Below are 23,880 nucleotides of genomic sequence, written 5' to 3'. Positions count from 1 at the left end.
TGGGATCAGCTCCCTGTGTGTGGTACATTCCCATGGTAAAGCATTGAAGCATATCCTGGATTGGAATAAAATCCTTACAGCACAGCCCCCGTCATCTTAACTCGGACCGAATATGCAGTATACTGCTCTGAGCCTGGTGACCCATCCTGTTCCGGTGCTTGGATTTAATGTTCATCTGCGAGAACACTTGTTCCGCATCAGCATTACTGAGAGGCATGGCAAGTAGAGGGAGCGCAAACAGGGCTAGCTCTTTAAAGCACCGTTCGCCGCTACAGTCCTCAAAGTTGTAGACCTCCACCCAGAACTGCTCTCCTTGTTTGTCATCTGTGTTCTTCCATTTCTGTCAGCTGATGGCTTGATACTGGTTATCAAAGGCCCCCAAGTCACCTTTGAAAATGTTTATCATTGAGATCTTCGCTACTTGAGGTTTTGCCAGAGACAGAATAACCAATGGACTGAACACCAACAGAGTTCCACAGATCGATATTCGCTGGTAGTCTGCGCTGAACTTATTTAGCTGCTTCAAGAATGAAGTCTCGGCATCTACTCTTTATACCGTCTTGAACAGCTTTGTCAAGCTTTGCGGCTCCTAGAGCTATGGTGAACATTACGCCGAAATTAACAACCAGTGGCTAGTGGCTGGCTGTGTCACTCAAATGGACTTCCAGGAGTTTAGCGTCCGATACAGGGATGCTCTTTGGAAACAATATTCTAGCTAAAAGACCCCAAAAGAAAGACAGGAGGGTGTCCAACATCTTGAAGGCATTACCACCAGATTCCAGTTGGAACAGTTTGTTGATTCTGGAGAATTCCTGCAGAATCAGTGTTAGAAACTGTAAATACAGTTTATTCACAGGGTCGCAATACAGAACTTCTGCTTCATAGCATCACTGCTTATCTTTGCTCAGTTGGAAGTGTAGCTTCAACGCATCCCACTGATCCAGTATGCGCACACAACACTCGTGAATGGAAAGCCATGTCATCGCTGACAGCTGAACAAGTTTCAGTGGCATGTTACCAGGATTCATTACCTGGAATAGCTGTGCATATGCACGCTGTCTCTGGGGGCTGTGAGAGAACCAGCTGTAGGAACGGGAGACTAAAAAAACTCTAGATGCCTTGGCAGCATTTCTACCGCTTTACTGGCACACAGCTGGATGGAGTGACATACGCATTTGATGAGACTGAGCCTGTCATTCTTCTCGAGCAGATGCGTGTACACGGAATTTTTATGGCCAACCATGACGCTACAGCTGTCGGTCCCAATCCCAATACACCTGCTGAAATCTAGACCAACACTGACAAGAAACTGAAGCAGTGCTGTGGCAATAGCTTCAGCTGTTTCGCCTTCCAAACTGACTGGTCCCAAAAATATGGAGACACTCTTGCCTAAGGAGGGACTGAAGTACCGCTCTACAATGCAAAGCTTCTTTACTGCAACAATGTCTGTGCTCTCATCTATCACCAGTGATTACTGGAACTCACCAATGTCTTTGATGAGGTCGTAGAACATGCAGGGAGCAATAACATTGTTGATTCATGCCCTGCATTTTGTGCGATGGAGGTGGATATCTTTTTCAAAAGCTGATCTGACAAGCTCACCGAGGTGATCCACAAAGCTGTGTGGCAAGCAATGTAGCAGGCCAGTTTCAGCCCCGCGTGGTGCATCGTTGAGACTGAAAGTCTTGAGACAGTGAAATCAATATTTGTCAGGTGCATCACAGAAAATGGTTTTGTATTTGATTTATATTTCTCAGTTGCTGCATTTTGCACAAGGTCTGCACAATGTGCATGGATTAGGGCTTTGCAATATCTGCAAAAAGCTTTTGCGTTGTCGCCAGTTGCAGGCTTCAGCCAGTCTTTAAATTTGTTTTCTTTTTCCCATTCCTTTCTGTATTTCTTTCCATACTTCGCCCATTTGCTTGTGCTTGGCTGCTGCTGCTCCATACTGCGCTCTTTCCTCTAGCATTGGATAAACCTCAAAATTGCGGACAAGACAGGCTAGCCTGGAACATGATGGGAATTGATGTGTCAAGTGGGTGGACCAGGCCAAGAATGTCCACGATTTTGGCCCCCACCAACACCCACAAACCATGCACATTACAAAGACTCTGTGAGGACCTTGGGGGGTGGGGGAGGAGCGTGACTTGTTGCATGCAGCATCATCTGCCCCCCCCTCCCCCGGGGAGGCCTTTGTCTGAACTATTTCCCTGTGTGCTGCAGCACCCCACTTTTCAGTCTATAGTATATAGAGAAGTAGTATAAACAAGTCATTTCATTCATTGTATGTATGAAATAAAAAGCACTAGTGAAGTCAGTATAAAGTACAGTTATGTACACTGTTGTAAAACTAGGCAAATTTGTACATGAGTTGATGTACCCCCTGGAAGACCGCTGCATACCCCCAGGGGTACATGGACCCCTTGTTGAACACCACGGCTGTAAAGTGTCACTTAATAGTAACACGATAAGGTAAGTGTTGTAATTAAAAATGGTAAATGGACCACAGGGGCCCACCACGGCCCCGAAAGTTGCCCTACACCTACGCCATCCTGAGCATGGAGCAGGCAACAGCACCGCGCTCCCCCACACAGCACGAGGTCTGTGCCACGGCCACCCCGTATTCCCCCCCCCGACACACACACACACACTCTCAGCTGTGCCTCCTCTTCCCCACCCCCGACAAGCCCCTGAGACATCCGTGCCTGCTCTAGCCCACAGCGACCGACCCACACCCATCCCTCCCCAATCCCACCCCACCCAACTGTCCTCCTTGTCCCATGCCCGTGCTGCAGCCCCCCAAACAGCTGTGCACCGGCCACCCCACAGCCCCCTCCCCCACACAAACCCCCACAATCCCCTCAAACCCAACCCCCACCCCGGTCCGTACCCACCGACCCCGCCCCCCTTTACCCAGGAGTCGCACCTGAGGCAGGAGCGAACGGCTGGGGGAACGAAGCCGCTATCTCCCGCCAAAACCCGCCTGACCTTTGACCCCCCCCCCGCTGGGGCTATTTGTAAATATTTTATTTATTTCTCTCTCGCCCCACAATGATTACGCTAATTATAATGATGCTCCCATAATTAGTGTGCTTTTTTTCTCTCTCGGAGGGGAGCAACCGGAGGGGTTAAAGGTCAGGAGCCGCACAGGGCATGCCGGGTATTGTAGTCTTTCGGGAGCGTCTCGTCACGTCCAGGGCCCATCCTTAGAGGCGGGACAAGAGCAGGGAGCGTCTCCCAAGTCCATCACCCCAGAAAAAAACGTAAATTGAACTTAGTGGAGAGGACGCTTGATCTTTACAGCGTGACATCAGCGAACCACTGTGCTCTCTGATCCGGGAAGCGTCCGGGCAATGTATGATTTTTTTTAAGTATTTTGCATTTCTTTCTGGTGGTTGTAAATGTTAGATGACCCTCTGACTCTGTGACAGCTCGCCGGCTGTCCGGGGGCCGTCCCGCCCCTCCATTCTCTGATTGGCGATTGGCGGGGCGTCGTGCTCGCTGATTGGCGGACGTTAGGTCGGCGTGGCCGGTGATTGGCGGGCCGGGGGGAAGTAGCTGGCCGGCTCGGGGGTAGGCAGGGTAAGATGGCGGCGGTGCTGGAGGTGGAGATTGGCGGCCCCGTCGAGCGGGACGTGGAGGAGGTGAGGGCGGCCTGAGGCGGGAGCGCGCGGGAGCTTGGGGGGCACCCCCGGGCTGTTGGGTGGGGGGGGGCGCTGAGGACGGGTCACCCCAGGGCTGTGAGGGGCGAGCAGCGGGGGCTGGGGTGATGGGGGAGCTGGTGCGATGTGAGGGGGGGGGTGTATGAAGTTGGGTGGAACTAGGGGGTGATGTAGGGTGAGCTGCAGGGAGGGGCTGTGGAGGATGTGCGGGGCGATGGAGTTGGGTGGAACTAGGGGGGTGGGGTGATGTAGGGTGAGCTGCAGGGAGGGGCTGTGGAGGATGTGGGGGGGCTGTGGAGTTGGGTGGAACTGGGGGGGATGTAGGGTGAGCTGCAGGGAGGGGCTGTGGAGGATGTGGGGGGGCTGTGGAGTTGGGTGGAACTGGGGGGGATGTAGGGTGGGCTGCAGGAAGGGGCTGTGGAGGATGTGGGGGGGGCTGTGGAGTTGGGTGGAACTGGGGGGATGTAGGGTGAGCTGCAGGGAGGGGCTGTGGAGGATGTGGGGGGCGATGGAGTTGGGTGGGACTGGGGGGTGGGGTGATGTAGGGTGAGCTGCAGGAAGGGGCTGTGGAGGATGTGGGGGGGCTGTGGAGTTGGGTGGAACTGGGGGGATGTAGGGTGAGCTGCAGGGAGGGGCTGTGGAGGATGTGGGGGGCGATGGAGTTGGGTGGGACTGGGGGGGTGGGGTGATGTAGGGTGGGCTGCAGGATGGGGCTGTGGAGGATGTGGGGGGGGCTGTGGAGTTGGGTGGAACTGGGGGGGTGGGGTGATGTAGGGTGAGCTGCAGGGAGGGGCTGTGGAGGATGTGGGGGGGCTGTGGAGTTGGGTGGAACTGGGGGGATGTAGGGTGAGCTGCAGGGAGGGGCTGTGGAGGATATGGGGGAGCTGTGGAGTTGGGTGGAACTGGGGGGGTGGGGTGATGTAGGGTGAGCAGCAGGGAGGGGCTGTGGAGGATGTGGGGGGGGCTGTGGAGTTGGGTGGAACTGGGGGGGATGTAGGGTGGGCTGCAGGAAGGAGCTGTGGAGGATGTGGGGGGCGATGGAGTTGGGTGGGACTGGGGGGGTGGGGTGATGTAGGGTGAGCTGCAGGGAGGGGCTGTGGAGGATGTGGGGGGGCTGTGGAGTTGGGTGGAACTGGGGGGGATGTAGGGTGAGCTGCAGGGAGGGGCTGTGGAGGATGTGGGGGGCGATGGAGTTGGGTGGGACTGGGGGGGTGGGGTGATGTAGGGTGGGCTGCAGGGAGGGGCTGTGGAGGATTTGGGGGCTGTGGAGTTGGGTGGAACTGGGGGGGATGTAGGGTGAGCTGCAGGGAGGGGCTGTGGAGGATGTGGGGGGCGATGGAGTTGGGTGGGACTGGGGGGTGGGGTGATGTAGGGTGGGCTGCAGGGAGGGGCTGTGGAGGATGTGGGGGGGCTGTGGAGTTGGGTGGAACTGGGGGGGTGGGGTGATGTAGGGTGAGCTGCAGGGAGGGGCTGTGGAGGATGTGGGGGGGGCTGTGGAGTTGGGTGGAACTGGGGGGTGATGTAGGGTGAGCTGCAGGGAGGGGCTGTGGAGGATGTGGGGGGGGCTGTGGAGTTGGGTGGGACTGGGGGGGGGATGTAGGGTGAGCTGCAGGGAGGGGCTGTGGGGGGCGTGACCTGGAGGTGCTGGGAGCTTGGGGCACCTTGGGAAGGGAACGGGGTGGGGCGTGGGTCTGGGTTTCTCAGGGGGCATTGCAGGGCTCTGTGCCAGGAGTGGGGATGGAGGGAGCTAAGAACTCTGTGAGGGAAGAGCCAGGCAGTGAAAGTGTGACTGACCCCTTGAACACCAGGGTGTTGGGGTGCTGGGGGAAGTGAGAGCAGCTTAGACCAGGGTCTCTGGGACCTGTGGGGGAGGTTAGGGGGTCTCAGTGGGGGAGCAGCCAGGCTGTGGCTCCCAAGTGGTTTCAAGGCTTCAGCATGTGCTGGCAGGTGCTGTTAAAGTCGCAGCTCTTTGCTGCCCCAAGACTCAGACCGTTCAAACCTGGCTCACTGAAGAGAGGCGTTAGAAATGATGGCTTGATCTGTGTAACATAATGTACAGTGTTTTTATCAGTGACATGATTCAGTGCTTCTGTTACCAAAATAGCTTGGCTGGTCATGCACATCTGTGTGGGACTCATGTATGTGAGTATGTGACAGTAACTGGTGTACTTGGAAAGTATGGGCAGATTAACAGAGCTGGCAATATTCATTGCTCGCAACAATTTTCTGTACTCTCATACGAGGTATAGGCACTATGCCTCCCAGGTCTACACAATCAGGTAGTCACTATTCCCATGTTGTAGATAGAGAAATTGAGGCACAGCAAGGTTAGAGGATTGACACCAGATCGTACAGTGCTAGTATTAGAACTTGGAGATTCCCATCTTCTAGATCCCTGCTTTATAAATCATTAGAGCCGGCTGACAGGTGAAGAAGCTATGTTAAGATCAAACTCCTTGATGTGCGTTAGCTGGAGATGAGAAAGCAGGTATGCTTCCACTTTCTTCTACAAGAGAGAATATAGCCTCAGGAGTATCCATTATTGCATCCACAATCATAATACAGTGCTATCAAAGGGTCAGCTGCTCAGACATTATCTTCCTGTCTAGGCTCTCTGCAGCCGCCAACCTCTTACTTTTCCTACTCTATTGCCTTTTTTCAGCCTGTGAGGCAGATAAAAGCCTTTAGTCCTGCTTGCATCTCACATTGCCGCAAGCTATAGCACTCAATACAACTACCTCTTGCCTTAAAACATAGTATATTTATATAATAACTACATATCAGGCAGATGAGTATAGCTAACTATGCTACTGGCCCTGCCTAAGCAGGGTCACAGAGGATCATGGTAACAGATGTTTGTTCTTGCATGGTTCAATCCTCTGCCTTGGGACCAATTTTTTCTTTAGCATTGAAAAATTTTTGTAATTTGTAGGGTGTGATATTGGAAGGTGTCTTAGTACTTCCTTGGTTTCCAGTTGAATTGTGAGCAGAGTGGGACTAAAGGTTTTCTGCACACGTAATAGCGGCAGCAGCAAAATTTGTGCATCCTGTAGCCAATGTTCCCCCTTAATTTTTTACTTCTATGTGCGGAATGAATTTTGTTATGTGCACCAATATGGAGGTGATGTGTGGCAGGAGTGGGTCCGAGGGGTTTGGAGGGGGGGGGGGCTCAGGGCTGGGGCAGAAGGTTGGGGTGTGGGGAGTGAGGGCTCTGGCTGGGGGTGCGGGCTCTGGGGTGGGCCGGGGATGAGGGGTTTGGGATGCAGGAGGCTCAGGGCTAGGGCAGAGGGTTGGGGTGTGGGAGGGTGCAGGCTCTGGGGTGGGGCCGGGAATGAGGGGTTTGGGTTGTGGGACGGGGCTCAGGGCTAGGGCAGAGGGTTGGGGTGCAGGCTCTGGGGTGGGGCTGGGAATGAGGGGTTAGGGTTGTGGGAGGGGGCTCAGGGCTAGGGCAGAGGGTTGGGGTGCAGGCTCTGGGGTGGTGCTGGGAATGAGGGGTTTGGGTTGTGGGAGGGGGCTCGGCTAGGGCAGAAGGTTGGGGTGAGGGCTCTGGGGTGGGGCTGGGGATGAGGGGTTTGGGGTGCGGGCTGTGACAGGGAGAGAGGACTCCCCCCAGCCCTCTCTCACCGCAGCAGCCCAGGGCTGGGGGAGAGGTGCCTCTCCCTGCTGCGCACTTGTGCAGCCCTTGAGAGCTAGCCTGCTGCACAGCTTAGCGGGAACTTAGCCTGTAGTCACGATGCTCCTTGAAGCCCAGAAGGGAGGCAGTCATGCTCTCAGATGCAATATGTAGGAATGGCTTGACAAGGAGTATGAATGGTGTAGCATGGCCGAGAGATGTCTCAGATTGGTAGAGTAGGTTGATCTAATTAAAATGGATCAGTTAGGCCTAAATGATCCATGTTTACTGGCATTGAGCTGCTCTGTCGTCATTTGTCACACTTCCATGTATCCATTTGTGTATTAATAAGCCTCGTGCCTTTCACTCACTGATAGCTTTTTTCAGTCAAGCTCTCACTCAGTTGAGTGCTATCAGTGTGCTAGGTGCTGTAAAAACATGTAAAATGACATATTCCCTCAAAGTTCTCATTGGTCAGACAACGTTGCGGGTACCTAATAAGCTAGTGCTTACTATCAAGGAGAGCATGTCTTGAAGGGAGCATCATTGGAAGACCTGAGGGTACGAAATGTCTGGGAAGGACTTGAAATGGAGAGGCCTTAGGAGTGGGATGGTGTCACAAGGGTGTGGAGGTACCATGGGAGAAGAGAGAGGGTGGTAGGAGAGGCATGAAAAGAGTGAGAAAAGGGAGTAGATGGGGGCCGGGGGAGGAGTAGAGATGTTGGTAGGGGACACAGCTATGCAGTGCCTTGAAGGCAAGATGAGGGATTTGAATGATTCCTTGTATGCATCAGGTTTGGCCTCTTACAGCTAGTTATTCCAGCATGAGAAGCATCTGAACTGTATTTTTAAGGCTTTCTTTTTACATCTGGATAACTTCAGCAATGGGCTCTTCATGCAAAATCAACTTCTGGGCTGAGTATTTGAGTTACAAGCAATGTGACTGTGCCATCTCAACCTTATCTAAAAAGGCAAGAATAAGATCCACTGTACTCTGTATGCTGGAATCCTCTCTTAAGGATTGTGCAGGTCAAATGCACCCACTTCTACTCACTTTGCTCATGGCATCCGGTTGATCACTATATATGGGGCTCTGAAATCATAAGCTCCACAACTTTGACCTGGATAGAAGCAAAATCATCCCCTTACTAGGGCGGTTATACCACTGAAGGCAAATTAATCAGGGTAAGCTATCCTCTAACTGGCATTCCCACAAGCTGGTCAACTGTTGTTTTTTTTTACCAGCAGCGGAGTGGAACTCAGGAGATATGAGGCTTTTCCTGCATGTGAAAACATGAAAGAAAATCAATTGCAGACTGACCCTTATAACTGAAAATCCTGTTGATCCTTCTGACTCTAAGGCATTTGCAGTGCCTTAGAAATGTACTGAGAGGGCCAAACAGATCAGCACAAATAGGCCTCAGCTTCTGGAAAGGAACATATGAACAATGTGTATGTGAATAACCACTGTCCCTTATACAAGCCTGAGTTGTTGAGAAGAATTTGTCTCATTGACTGCCCTTGTCTTGCAAATACTTCGTCTAACTGGAGATGGCTTTGTGGCGTAAGCCTCAGGTTTGAAATTCCTCAGTTCCCTCTGAGTTCAAACCCCAGCCAGGTCAGCTCAGTCCATTGTCTTTCCAAGGCATACACAATGAATTGGTAGCTTTCCATGTGTCAATTTTTCCCAGGACACCTCAGATATCTCTGTGGATAGTAACAGTCCTGTAACACTTTTCATAAAAGCCCAGTGTCCTTGACCAAAATATCCCCTTCCTTCATTCCTGCTGTGCAGCATGCCATGTGCCTGGTTGCCACCGTCTAACCCAGAAGTGGCTGCATTTCAATGGTTGTGTGTGTGTGTGTGTATATATAGATAGATCTCGTGAGATGCTTTGGGATGTATAGTGTGTCATTGCTGTATCAGTGGATCAGTATTGGATATGTGCCTCATTATGCATTGAAAAATGTGGCATTAACATTGTCTTCTTATACTCCACACTTTTCTAACAGCTTTAATTCAAGATCTCAGAGCACTTTACAGATACCTACCCAGCCTTTCAACATCCTGAGAGACAGGGAAATTCTAAGGGGCAAGGTGAAGAACAGATTAAGGGACTTCCCAAAGTCACACAAGTGCCAGAAGAGCCCTGCAAGGCAATAGGATTGCTGGATACTCAGCACTTCTGAAAATCAGGCCCAAAGATATCAAGGTTTCACTTTAGGTATCCAAAAATGGACCTGTCTGAAAACATTTGCTGAAGTCTGGAGGAGCTAGGAATATGTGATTAGAATCTAGGCAGCCGGAATGCTATTCCCTTGCTCTAACCATTAAACATCATTCTCTTCAGGCACTGAACAAACCTGTCAATTTTGGTACGTGTAATACTGCAGGAATATCTTGCTTGTGGAATAGAAGGATCTATAGTTGGATATCTAAACAAGTAGCCACTTCGCCATTCTGAAGATTGGTTTCATTAGATCTTTTTCAAGTCTAATAATATAAAGTGATTCTGATCAATATGTTTCAGGCCTTCTGCTCATCTTTTCTGTCACTGTCTGGACACTACTATTGTTGGATTATAGGAAACACATGTCTTGGTCTTTTTTGTAGTACAAATACTTGGAACCTCTGCTGTTTTTGCTCTCCTGGTTCCTTTATATCTTAAAATCTTCATTGTTATAATTTTGAACTGTTCTGTGAGATGTCCCAGGGTAACTTTAAGGAATAGTAATAAAACCATATAACTATTGAACATAGGAGTTGAGTGAAAATTATCCCCATTAATTAAGACAGCAGTCAAGCATGGTTTCTAGCTCTAAGGGAAGACTTTGTATTAAGCAAATGCCTCAGGGATATTTGAAAACTCTTCTTCAGTCACCACCATATTTGCTGCATATACTAGCAATCCATTGCATAAAATATAGAAGTGAAGGATGAATTGCTTGTCTCAAGGATTTGGCTGTGATTTCCCTAAGAGAAATGTGTAGGATGAATCCTGTGAATATAGTCTTTTTTTTAAAGTACTTTTTAAAATCTGACTTAATTGTGATTTAGATGTCAGTGTTATTATTAAAATACCTTTTTCAGTGACATGGTTATTAAAAGTGACCTGCAAAGTACTTCTAAATACTGACTCTTTGTCCTTTTTTGCCTTCTAGGTATCATGACCAGGGATAAATGTTTGTGAAATTCAACTTGACCTGGCAATCAGTTAACTGAAATTACTACAATCCCCAAAACTCTCATCTTAAGGCTGAGAGGAAGGGTGGTCCTGTGAGACCCAGGGGACCCTGTCTTAGTTCCCTGCTCTTTCACAAACTTCTTACGTAACCTTAGGCAAGTCACTTAGCCTCTCTGTGCCTCAGTTGCCCATCTGTACAATGGTAGCACTTCTATCTCACAGGGGTGTTGAGAGGATAAATGCGTCGAAGATTGTGAGGTGCTTAGATTCTGTGGAATAATAGAAGCTGTATAAGTACCTAAAATAGGTAACTAATGTAGAGAGGCCTCAGTTGCTCCAGCTTCGCCATTGTGATGTCAGCCTTTTGCTGGCTCTGTACCTTGTCTACAGTGGCAAGCTCCTGAAGGAAAAAAAACCTCGTGACTGTACTACACCCATGTAGCAACAGTGGAGGCAAGGGGCAAGCCACCATCAGAGTTCTAATTGCCGTGTTGGCTAGACCTTAGATCAGCGGTTCTCAGACTGTGGGTCAGGACCCCAAAGGGGTTAGGACCCCATTTTAATGGGATCATCAGGGCTGGCTTAGACTTGCTGGGGTCCGGGGCTGAAGCCTGAGCCCCACCGCCCAGGGCCGAAGCCCAGGTCTCAGGTTATAGGCCCCCTGCCTGGGGCTGAAGCCCTTGGTCTTCGGCTTTGGCACCCCCAGGTCAACAGAGCTTGAGTGGGCTCAGGCTTCAGTCGCCCCCCCCCCCCCCCCCCCGGGGTCATGTAGTAATTTTTGTTGTCCGAAGCGGGTCGCGGTGTAATGAAGTTTGAGAACCTCTGCTTAGATGATGCAGGATCTAAAAGGCTGTGGGTGGGCTATACTAACTCTTCCACTTGTGGAGCTGCAGCCGTTGGAGACGCCCTCAGAACTGAAGTTGTAAGCTCTTTGGTGCAGGAACTCTCTCTCTCTCTGTTCTGTTTGTAGAACACCGAGCACAATGGGGCAGGTCTATGACAGGTGCTAGGTGCTACGATAATACCAATCATAGAATGGAGACCTGGCCATGGTCTTCCAGCCTAGTCAGGATCTGAATTTTTCTTTCTTTCTTTTATTTATTTATTTTTTTAACATAAAAGGCAGGGGGGGGGAACCCTGCATCTGAGATTTTTTTCAGTTCTTCTCTAAACATCCTATTGAAGCAAACAAGGCCATAATCACCTTTAAAACTTGCTGTGAGCACCTTTGAGTGAATCATCTCGCTACCCAAGATCTGTCTAAACTGGAGAAAATCCTTATTATACACTGTCAAGGCTCCTTCCCCACTCTGAACTTTAGGGTACAGATGTGGGGGCCTGCATGAAAACTTCTAAGCTTAACTACCAGCTTAGATCTGGTCCGCTGCCACCACTCCCAATGGGCTAACTCCCTTCCCTGGGTAGCCTTGAGAGACTCTTTCACCAACTCCCTGGTGAACACTGATCCAAAACCCCTTGGATCTTAAAACAAGGAGGAATTAATCATTTCCCCCCCCCCCTTCCCCCCAACCGATTCCTGGTGAGTCCAGATCAATCCCCTTGGATTTTAGAACAAGGAAAAATCAGTCAGGTTCTTAAAAAGAAGGCTTTTAATTAAAGAAAAAGGTAAAAATCATCTCTGTAAAATCAGGATGGAAAATAACTTTACAGGGTAATCAAACTTAAAGAGCCCAGAGGAACCCCCTCTAGCCTTAGGTTCAAAGTTACAGCAAACAGAGGTAAACACCCTAGCAAAAGCTACATTTACAAGTTGAGAAAACAAAGATAAAACTAACACGCCTTGCCTGGCTGTACTTACAAGTTTGAAATATGAGAGACTTGTTCAGAGAGATTTGGAGAGCATGGATTGATGTCTGGTCCCTCTTAGTCCCAAGAGCGAACTCCCCCCAAAACAAAGAGTACAAAAAAAAGCCTCTCCCCCCCCCCCCCCCCGCCAAGATTTGAAAGTATCTTGTCCCCTTATTGGTCCTTTGGGTCAGGTGTCAGCCAGGTTATCTGAGCTTCTTAACCCTTTACAGGTAAAAGGATTTTGGAGTCTCTGGCCAGGAGGGATTTTATAGTATTGTACACAGGAGGGCTATTACCCTTCCCTTTATAGTTATGACATACACTCTAATTCCTTTTCCCTTTACTAAGGGTAGGTCTTCACTACCCGCCGGATCAGCGGGTAGTAATCGATCTATCGGGGATCGATTTATCACATCTAGTGTAGACGCAATAAATCAATCCCCGATCGCTCTGCCGTCGACTCCGGAACTCCACCACTGCAGAGAGGCGGAAGCGGAGTCTATGGGGGAGCGGCGGCAGTCGATCCCACGCCGTGAGGATGCGAGGTAAGTCGATCTAAGATGCGTCGACTTCAGCTACACTATTCTCGTAGCTGAAGTTGCGTATTTTAGATCGATTTCCCCCCCCCCCCCCCCAGTCTAGACCAGGGCTTAGTCTCAGACAAGTTTAACAAGCTTTTGCTGGCCAGGCAAAACACCATATATTCGGGTGAGGCTGACCCTCTTTCTGGATCAGACAACGTGGATATTTTTTTTTTTTTCCCTAGCATGGGTGAACTTTGTTAAATTACAAGGATAGCTGCATACAGAGAAGAGTTCACCATCTTCATGAGATCTCTTTATTGCCCTCTTATAGCTCAGAGCTCTTCAATTTAGTGATGCTCATTGTGGGTTCCAAATAAAAACCTTGAGCAAAGTACTTCCCACTCACCGATAGCTAGCTGAACATAGTTTATTCAAATTGGTTTGGTTTTGTTGAATACCTAGGAGCGAAACCCTCTTGTTTAAGGATTCAGTGCCTCCACCCCTTCAGTTTAATTCTTAGAAACCTCTTGGTCCATGTTTGAGTCATCTAAGAAATCCTCCAGGAAAAGAGAGAGAGCACGATTGGATAATCCTAGTACCTCTGACAGTGAAAGGGAACATTTGTTTAAGGGGTCTCTTTTCTACATCATAAAGCAGCAATGACACAAACCCATTTTTCCCCCCTTTGCAGGTTACCTTTCAGGTGTGTAATTTTTTTTTAAAAGTTGCCAAATGCATTTTTCCCCCAGAGGCAGCTCTCTTCTGCTCAGGTGGTACCCATTTATACACAAGGGCTGTCCAGCATTCTCAAACAACTGGTATGCTTATTGTAATGTTCCCTTAAAAGCTTCTCTTGTCTAGTCGATGCATAACTCTATATGAGAAACTGCTTGTCCCCTCTCCTGCAGGATGTTTGCAGATGGGAACCGGAGAAGTTTAGTCTTCAGTAAAAACGTTTCCGTTACAGTGAGGATTAACTTCGAAAAAGCCTAACTATACTAATGGTCACATCTAATTTTTTTACCCCTGTTATTTAAAATACAGCAGGGCTCTGATCCTGCAAACATTTGGTTACCTGAGTAACTTTACACATGGGTAATCTCGGAATGCACAGGACTAGTCTTATTGAATCAGTGTGACTTGGATCACTGCTTAAGTTGGCACCAATCTTTGGGTCTCTCCCATGTGTTTGCGAATTAGATTGTAAACTACTGCAGGCAGAGATTGTATTATTGTTTTGTATGCTGAGAAAATTTATCTGTCAGCACTTAACAGATAAAAAAAGACGTTATGAAATCAGAGGTCACATTTGATCTATGGACTAATAGCTCATTTCCATTCTTCCTCGTGTCTGCATAGGATTCTTTCCTATAGCTTATTTTCCAGTTCTCCTCTTCTCTTAAAATTTCTCAAGCAATGGGGCTTCCATCATTTGCGGGATTATTCCTCAGCCTGTCAAGACAGTCAGTAGATAAAACCCCATCTACACAGTTCTAGCAACAGTGGGAAACTGTTCTAAAAATTTCCCAACATAGACACGGTCAGTGGTGGGTTACGGCACATGGACTATATGGGAGGGACAGGAGCATACTTGCGCCAGCATGGAAATCCAGTAAGGACACTGAGGTAGAGAAGCTGCCTTGTGCTTGCTGAAGTAACTGTTTTTCCAGTGTTCTGAGGAGAATGTCAGTAATTTCTACACCAGCAAAATCTAAGCAATTTGAAACTGAGTCAGGCTAGGAATAGCAGCCTTATTCTTTTGTGCTTCTCCCACTCACAGTGAGTTGGGAACAGGTTATCTGCCGTACTGAATTTCTTGACTCTGGCTGTTTATCAGGTCCTGACTGTTTAAACTGAATTCTGCTGTAACTGAAAGTCCTGTGGCTTTCTCTCATGATTCAAGAAAATAGTATCCAATAGTCAGGAACAAGTAGCATGGAGAGTTGCACTGATCTGAATACATCTCTTCAGCTCCTATATCACCACCTACTCGGTCTCTTAAGCAAACCCTAAACCTTAAATAAAAGTTTTCTTATGGCGGTATCTTGCATTTATCAAAGTGCTTTCCAAAGCCTGCAGGGACTAAATCCCTTGTAATTCCACCGTTCCGGGGTGGAATACAGCAGCTCTTTAACAGTGCACAGGCGCACTGTGCAACCTAGGACAAAAGAGATGGAAACCCTATCAGCAGAAACTACAGGGGAACCAGAATTTTAGCCAAGATGGAATTTAATCAAGACACTGGGACTCATGTCCCTGTTTGATAGAGGGTCAGTGAGATCTTTAATGGTCAGAAGTAGTAGAGCACTCAGTTCTATATCTTGTTTGAAGGCAGGTTTATGGAGGGAAGTCAGCAGTATTGCACACACACGATCTAAGTGCTGCATATAAAAAGATTAAAGGGTAAAGGTTAAATCTGAACTTGGAATGTTAATCTAATGAGCTTGTGTGGAAAGAGGAGCTGCATGTTCATTGTTTACACTGTTTGCGCTGGGGAAATGCGTGCTATGTCCCTGACGCGGCCTGTCTGCAAACTGAGCGGCTGTCTCTCACAGTGGTGCAACGTTTCATACGTACATCACTCGGAACAAGCTCACCTGGCTGTTTACGGATACTATGATGTGAGGAAAAGCCAAGGGCCAATACAAATATCACATTGACTCCCTGACTTCAATAGTGTGCTGGCATGTCTAAACAGTTGCGTGGCTGTCAGTTGGTCTGGGCCCCAGGCAACCTGCTTTTGTTGGTTTTAACTGTTTGTAATATAAATACAGTTAAGGATGACCTGAGATGAAGTCGGATCTATAGGATTTCATTAACCACACCCAAAGTGACTGTTTGCCTGCCACGTCAGTGTTTGTGTTACCATAGGGGGAAAATATGCCCTCTGACCAAGTGTACCTACATGGGGAGGAGATTTCTGGTTGAAGAGGACTCTCTAATCTAGCAAACAAAGGCATAAGGTGATCCAGTGGCTGGAAACTGAAACCAGGCAAATTCAGACTAGAAATAAGGCTGATAATTTTTTTAACATTCAGGGTAATTAACCATTAGAACAATTTATCGAGGGATGTGGTAAATTCGCAATCCCCTGACGTCTAACTCAAGATTGAATGTTTCCCAAAAGATGGTCAGGGACGATGGGTTTGCTGCAGGAATTACTGGGTGAAATTCTGCGACTTGTGTTATGTAGGAGTTCAGACTGATCCTACTGGTCCCGTCTGACCCTTACATCTATGAAGCAGGGGGCTGAATCATCTACTTCCTTGGGGTTACTAGGCTGTACCTGAGATTGCAGCCACTGCTCAGAACAAACTGTCCTAAGTTGTGTATCTAGGTGAGATGTCAAAGTGGTGTGTGGTAATGTACCTTAGAAGACACCCAAGTGATCTAACAATCGTGAGGAGTGGTGCAAAGATTCTTTGGAACTTCCACAAGTGCCCAGGGTGTAGGGCAGAGGTGGAAGTCCTAGGTTGCTAGCAGCTAATGTTGGGAGGATGATTGCTAAGGTGACTAATCAAGATGGCTAGAACATGGGTTTGTGGCTTCTTCCTCTGAACCCCTTACGTGACTCTAAGAAGCACACTCTCTGGCCATGATTTTCTGGGATCTCTAATGACAGCCTTGCAATTAACGTAATACTCTTGCATTGCCTTCAGCCCTAGTCAGAATTCCAACATGATTACCGTGAGGCATGCACTAAGTGGTGGTTTCCTTGTCGGTTATGATTTTAAATTGCTTGTGACAGCCTTTAGCCAGGGACAGTTCCTCTTACACAGAAAAGAGCTTGTTTTTTCAACTAGTGTGTAAACAAAGTATTGCAATGATCTCCTGTAGGCTTTAACTGCCACTCTTGGACTTCAGTAACTGATGGCTTTTCCTCCCTAGGTTGATCTATCACGACTGTCCCCCGAAGAGAGATGGAGGTGAGTGGTGCGTTGCAGTGAGTGTGGGAGAGGTGAACCTATGCGTAGATCTTAATTTCACTCCAGTCTTACTATCCAATGAGGCTGGATTGCTGTAGTTGTCAATGCATAGCGATGGCATCTAGTTGTGGACTAAGCCCACTTGCCTTGCACAGTGTTACTGGATTATTTGTCCCACCACTTCTGTTAATCCAACCAGTTTTAGTTGGATGTTTAGGATTGGCCTCACTGTACTCTCAGCCTATTTGAATGTTAATCAGTAGAAATGACCTGAAGGTTCATAGAAGTAGCTTTGTTTCATATTTTCAGTTTGCATTGTGCTCTCTTGGTCTTAAGTGAACCGTGAGTTAGGAGCATTTTCTCCTGCTCCCAAAGCATGACTTGTAGCCCAGATGAGAGCAGCCGTGAGCTTTACACAACTCAGTGGGGCTCATGTTTAATATAGTGGTGAGGCCCATGTAGCTTACAAGTCCCATAGTTCTATCTCGATATGAGCTGGTAGCTGCCCTCAAAGAGGGAGCATTGCATGCTGGGACCTGCAGTTTTTGAGGACTGTTCCTCTCTCAAAGACAAAAGTGATGTCAATCTGCTGCACTTCATGTAAATGAGGTGGGAGCTGGGGCTCCTGTCCCCTTCGTTGGGTAGGAGGGAGAGGGATGCCTCTTGCTATGCAAAATTGAAGTGAAAGGACATTTCGTCCATTCTATTTTGGCCCTTTATATTTCTGCTGGGCATCAGTTCATATGCTCTGGCCTCTCCTTCTAGCCATGATGGCAGGGAGCCTCTTCAGCCACTAATGCTGCACTAGTCAACTGCAAGATTGTAGGTACAAGAGATGCAATCTGCTTCTCCTTGCTCCCTAAGGCTGACAGCACCAAGAAGACACTTTAAACTTAATCTGTCCTGTCTGCACAGAGCTTGAGCCAAAGAAATGCCTGGCTTTTTATAGCTTTAGAATCTGAGAACCAGATCAGATTTGTGTTCCTCTGCCTTTCCTATCTTGATTATAGCAGCATCCTTCTCTGCTAGCCTCCCACACCGTACATTCTCTCCCCCCCAATCACTTTCCATCCCCTGACATGGAAACTTTCCTGCAACCCTGCCATGCTACTCTACATACCAAGTTCTTCCTGATCCCAGCCTGTGCACTCCAGACTTGACTTGCCTTGTTCTCATTTCAGGGTCGAGCATGCTCGGATGCACGCCAAGCACCGTGGCCATGAGGCCATGCATGCCGAAATGGTCCTCATCCTCATTGCCACGCTAGTGGTTGCACAGCTCCTCTTGGTACAGTGGAAACAGAGACATCCTCGCTCCTACAATGTAAGCGTTTCCCACCTTGTTTCATCCACCCTCTGGCTGCAGGTGCTAAATGGAGCTGGCATTTAGCTATATAAACAGTTTTAGTAATGTCATTCTCTGACTGCCCTATGATGTTGAAATACCCATTTGCCTTCCCTGTCCAACAGTGTGCATTGGAACTGTATGAGAGACATAGGCCACAAAATACAATTTCCTTATCAGTGTAGCATATGTCAGGGGTTCTCAACCTTTTTCTTTCTGACCCCCTCCCCCTCCAACATGCTATAAAACCTCCACAGCCCACCTCTGTCACAACAACTGATTTTCTGCATATAAAAGGCAGAGCTGGTGTTAGGGGGTAGCAAACAGGGCAGTTGCTTGGGGCCCCGTGAAGCTAAGTTGCTCAGGCTTTGGCTTCAACCCCAGGTGGCTGGGTTCAGGGCCCTGGACTTCAGCCCCATGTAGTGAGGCTTCAGCTTTCTGCCCTGGGCCCCAGTGAGTCTGATGCTGGCTCCTTGATGGGCCCTCTGAAACCTGCTCACAGCTCCCCAGGGGGCCCTGGACCCCTGGCTGAGAACCACTGGCATATGTAACTTTTTGCTAGTAAGGAGTTTATACCAAGTTGTGTTAGCCCTTAAGGAGGCAATGGAACAAATAGATCTCACCCCTGGTGTTACTCAGAACAATGTAAATGGAAGCTGGATTTCACCATTGTCGTTACTCAGAATAACACAGACTGTTTGAGTGGAAGCTGGATTTCATGGTCGCTGACCTCATTTGCCATTTGAATGCTCACAGCTGCTTGTCCGATCGCTTGGTTTGCTGAATCCTCTCAAGTCTGTTGGTCCCTCTGCCACCACTGATTTTGCTATCCTGGTGCATCAGACTGTACATCAGGGAATATCGTTCCATTCAAGAACATCAGGGGGTTCTTCCAACCCTCATGATGCCAATTAACAGTGCCAGACAATGGCTTGTTTCCTACATGGCAGTTTTGCGAACAATTCCATTTGCATTGCAAAAACTTTGTGCTGGGAAAGGATCTGTATGGAATAATTGAAGCTTATTGTGTACATCTGTTTAGTATCTGCTTTGAGGGATGTGTGGGTAAACTCTTAAGACCCCCGAACAGGAGAAAATTGCTGTGACCCTCTTACAAAAAATGATGAGGCAAGTATTGAGCAGATATGCCTCTTCTAGCAGAGTTGAGCAAACCCCAGTAGCTCATTTATAATATTACAATGACTTCTCCCTCTGGTTTAAACCTTCCCCACAGTCTGTCCCATCTTGCCCCTCGCTCAACCCACTGAAAAAATGTTGGGTAACATATTATTTAGTTCAGATTTCATAGTGTCCAGGGCCATACAGCCAAGAATGTATTCTCTTTAAGAGGGACATGGGGGAACAGAGGGGCTGCCAGTATTGGTGTAACCTGTTTCAATGCCATTCAGTGTGTGAGCTCGGTCTTAGTTGAAATGCCTTTGTTTTGTTCTTGCAGATGGTGACCCTCTTCCAGATGTGGGTTGTTCCCCTTTATTTCACGGCGAAGCTGCACTGGTGGCGATTCCTGGTGATCTGGGTCCTCTTCTCTGCTGTCACGGCCTTTGTCACTTTCAGAGCAACTCGTAAACCTCTTGTGCAGACGACTCCAAGGTTAGCACGATCATCTCCTCATGAGCCACATGAACCAAAAACTAGCCATGGTTTTGCGCAGGCTGCCTCTGTGAGAGCAGCAGTTAGCTGGCTTTATTCAGATTTCCATGCAGCAGACCTATTGCTTTGCTTCAGCTTTGCAGTTCAGCTTCTGACTCCAGCAATATTCCCACCTTGTGCCAGGGACCCTATGATGGGACTGCATTAATCACACTCCTTTGACCGTCTCACTTGGATTCTGCCCACTAATCATCTCTGTCAGGAGTGCTTCTAACATTGCTGACAACTGATCAGCTTCAAACAAAATCAGCCTGTCACTGAAATATTAATTTTCCCCAGAATCTCTGCTGATCTGAGCGACAGGTGGAAAGCCTGGTAGATCGTAGCCCTGCAGGGCTATACGTGGACCCATGTCCTAGTGGGGGTATTTTCTATCCCTAGAAGGTCATGAAGTACTGGACTTGAAAGTCATGACATTCCATACATCGTGACCTGCCAAGAGCCACAGGGAGAGTAAGTGTCAGAGCTGGGATTAGAACTCTGAAAATCTGGCTCCCCAGCCAATGGGCAGCCCACTATCTCCCTTTCAAATGAACAGCTCAAATGTCCTAAGTGATAAACTAGCTTTAGTTAGAATCGTAAAACTCCTTCAGGTGTTCCATGAAACTCCCTTCAAAATACCTGTAAAATCACTTCACTTTTGGGCGTGTGTTTTGTTTTACAGACTGGTCTATAAATGGTTTCTGCTGATATACAAGATCAGCTATGCCACTGGAATTGTTGGGTACATGGCTGTAATGTTCACTCTTTTTGGTCTTAACTTATTATTCAGGTGAGTAAATCTTTGCTGCTTAGCTCAAAGTTAAAATGGCAAAGCTGCGTAGAGCCAAGTGTTAGCCGTGGGGCTCTTTAAAACACACTGGGAAATAGGTACGGCCATATATAGTCCTAGTCATGTCATCAGTAACGTAGGAGAACAAAGTGCTGACTAGTTTCTCTTCTGGCTGCTAGAGCGATCACAAGCGATGTGCCTGCACATAGATCATTCAAAGTGGTCCAAGTATCTTTCTTAGATTTCCAGAAAGCCTTTGACAAGGTCCCTCACCAAAGGCTCTTACGTAAATTAAGTTGTCATGGGATGAAAGGGAAGGTCCTTTCATGGATTGAGAACTGGTTAAAAGACAGGGAACAAAGGGTAGGAATTACTGGTAAATTCTCAGAATGGAGAGGGGTAACTAGTGGTGTTCCCCAAGAGTCAGTCCTAGGACCAACCCTATTCAACTTGTTCATAAATGGTCTGGAGAAAGAGGTAAAAAGTGAGGTGGCAAAGTTTGCAGATGATACTAAACTGCTCAAGATAGTTAAGACCAAAGCAGACTGTGAAGAACTTCAAAAAGATCTCACAAAACTAAGTGATTGGGCAACAAAATGGCAAATGAAATTTAATGTGGATAAATGTAAAGTAATGTACATTTGAAAAAATAACCCCAACTATACATACAATATGATGGGGGCTAATTTAGCTACAACAAATCAGGAAAAAGATCTTGGAGTCATCGTGGATAGTTCTCTGAAGATGTCCACGCAGTGTGCAGAGGCGGTCAAAAAAGCAAACAGGATGTTAGGAATCATTAAAAAGGGGATAGAGAATAAGACGGAGAATATATTATTGCCCTTATATAAATCGATGGTATGCCCCCATCTTGAATAGTGCGTACAGATGTGGTCTCCTCATCTCAAAAAAGATATACTGACACTAGAAAAGGTTCAGAGAAGGGCAACTAAAATGATTAGGGGTTTGGAGAGGGTCCCATATGAGGCGAGATTAAAGAGGCTAGGACTTTTCAGCTTGGAAAAGAGGAGACTAAGGGAGGATATGATAGAGGTATATAAATTATGAGTGATGTGGAGAAAGTAGATAAGGAAAAGTTATTTACTTATTCCCATAATACAAGAACTAGGGGTCACCAAATGAAATTAATAGGCAGCAGGTTTAAAACAAATAAAAGGAAGTTCTTCTTCACACAGCGCACAGTCAACTTGTGGAACTCCTTTCCTGAGGAGGTTGTGAAGGCTAGGACTATAACAGTGTTTAAAAGAGAACTGGATAAATTCATGGAGGTTAAGTCCATTAATGGCTATTAGCCACAATGGGTAAGGAATGGTGTCCCTAGACTCTGTTTGTCAGAGGGTGGAGATGGATGGCAGGAGAGAGATCACTTGATCATTACCTGTTAGGATCACTCCCACTGGGGCACCTGGCATTGGCCACTGTCGGTAGACAGGATACTGGGCTGGATGGACCTTTGGTCTGACCCAGTACGGCCGTTCTTATGTTCTTATCTGCCCAGAACTCCGCTTTCAGCAAGAATGCTCAGGTGTCATACACATCCATTCCTTTTCCTTTAGTGTTAACATCACCAGCTTCTGCCAGCTCTTCCTCTTGTGCATATCCGTACCCAGTACCTTTAATGTTCATCCTCCTGGGAAACAGGAATCCTGATGTCACTTGTAAAACCAGCTCCAAGATACTGTAGCATTGTAACTGGGTCTGAGTTGTCACCCTATCTAGAGTTGCGTGGTGGGTTTTTTTCTACCTGTGCTGTACTGATCTGATCTGATTTCCTCTTCCCCTCCCCCACCCACCCACCCACCCACCTACACAGAAGCATGGAGAAGTTAGGCTCTGTGATTTCTCTATTTTGTGCTCTAAAGTTATTTGCCACTGTGTAACATCTCCAGCCTTGATGATCAAGGAGACTCCTGGCTATCTTTTTCTCTCTTCTTGAGAGATGTTGAGTACCTGCAACAGCAACTGAAGCCCCTGTCTCTCAGAACTACCCCTTAAATCTAGCTATGAAACACTGCCTGAGAATTCACCATTAGAACAAGCGAGGCTGTGGTCCTAGTGTAGCAGTGAAGGGTATGGACTCCATGCACATTAGGCAATTTAAGGATTGTAGATTCCAAGGCCAGAAGGGACCACTGTGATCATCTAGTCTGCTCTCCTTCAAAACAAAAGACAGATTCATCAGCACAAGATGCTACATTAATGTATATCGCTGCATTTAGAAGATGACAACTCTTGCCAAAAGTCCCAAAGATCTGGTATTTACAGGGATTATGACATGGCAGTCGTGCATGACACCACTATGTGTGGATACACCTCTACCTCGATATAACGCTGTCCTCGGGAGCCAAAAAATGAAACCACGTTATATTGAACTTGCTATCCACCAGAGTGCACAGCCCCGCTTCCCCTTCCTCCTCCCCTCCTTCCCCCCCTCCCCCCCCAGCACTGCTTTACTGCGTTATATGCAAATTTGTGTTATATCAAGGTAGCGGTGTATTTCAAGACTGAACTCTTACGTGGTAGATGGGGTTCCTAGCACACCATTAAATATTGCTAATGAGGCCTTTGACCCTGTCATGCTATGTTTTTACAGCAGGCTAGCTTTGCACATGTTCAGTGAAGCAACTTTGTTTGACTGAAGAACTCGTTTGACGTTTTTCTGCCTCTTCCACTGCAGAATCAAACCCGAAGATGCAATGGATTTTGGTGTTTCCCTCCTGTTCTACGGCCTTTATTACGGAGTACTTGAGAGGGACTTTGCTGAAATGTGTGCGGATTACATGGCATCAACCATAGGGGTGAGTTGGCATGGACACACCGTTTCCTGGAGCTGTGATTATTCTCTTTAGTGCAGTGTTTAATCACCAGAGGACTTCTTGTGAAGTTTGCTTCTTTTCATGGGGAAGGGGGGTCAGGAATGATGACACCAAAGAGCAGCTTCTTCAAGTGTGTCTAAGGCACCTATCGCTATTGTGTCTAAGCATGGATGTTCCATAAGTCTTCTGTGCACTTCTGAAGGCTGCTGCTTGCTTTTCTGGCATCCCACATGGGTAAAGATGGTTTAAGACTTCATGTTAAGGTGGAGCCCACCGTTGATTCGTACACTTTTACCATGCCTCTCAGCAGGTTCATGTCTATTAGACCTTAAGTGAATGACTACCCTTTCCTTCAGTCTGTCACTCCAACCACTTCCCCATGTACCTGTTCCACGTTATGGCCTACAACACCTTCCCTTCTTCTTTGGTGCTCCCTGAGAAGGTGGTTAGTAGAGTTGCTGAGTCAGGGTTCTCCACCTCTTAGTCACCCCACTTCTAGTAGCCAGTCCTCCACAAAGAAGGTGCCGCAGGAGCCTA

The 23,880-nt window shown here is 47.7% G+C and overlaps 1 protein-coding gene across 1 annotated transcript in view; it reads left to right on the top strand.

Moving 5' to 3' along the window:
• Positions 1-3,581: 3,581 nt before the first annotated feature.
• RNF121 (ring finger protein 121) overlaps positions 3,582-23,880 on the top strand; it is a 43,112-nt gene continuing 22,813 nt past the window's right edge. Inside the window, exons 1-6 of the mRNA XM_065415526.1 lie at positions 3,582-3,644; positions 16,682-16,719; positions 17,901-18,042; positions 19,520-19,674; positions 20,399-20,506; positions 23,205-23,325. Coding sequence (XP_065271598.1) covers positions 3,588-3,644; positions 16,682-16,719; positions 17,901-18,042; positions 19,520-19,674; positions 20,399-20,506; positions 23,205-23,325 — 621 coding nt within the window. The 5' untranslated portion in view covers positions 3,582-3,587. The remainder of the gene's footprint in view (positions 3,645-16,681; positions 16,720-17,900; positions 18,043-19,519; positions 19,675-20,398; positions 20,507-23,204; positions 23,326-23,880) is intronic.

The sequence above is a fragment of the Emys orbicularis genome, chromosome 1, assembly GCF_028017835.1.
Source record: "Emys orbicularis isolate rEmyOrb1 chromosome 1, rEmyOrb1.hap1, whole genome shotgun sequence".
In the NCBI taxonomy this organism is placed as follows: Eukaryota; Metazoa; Chordata; order Testudines; family Emydidae; genus Emys; species Emys orbicularis.
Note: the sequence above shows the minus strand (reverse complement) of the source record. Positions and strands in the feature narration are given on the sequence as shown.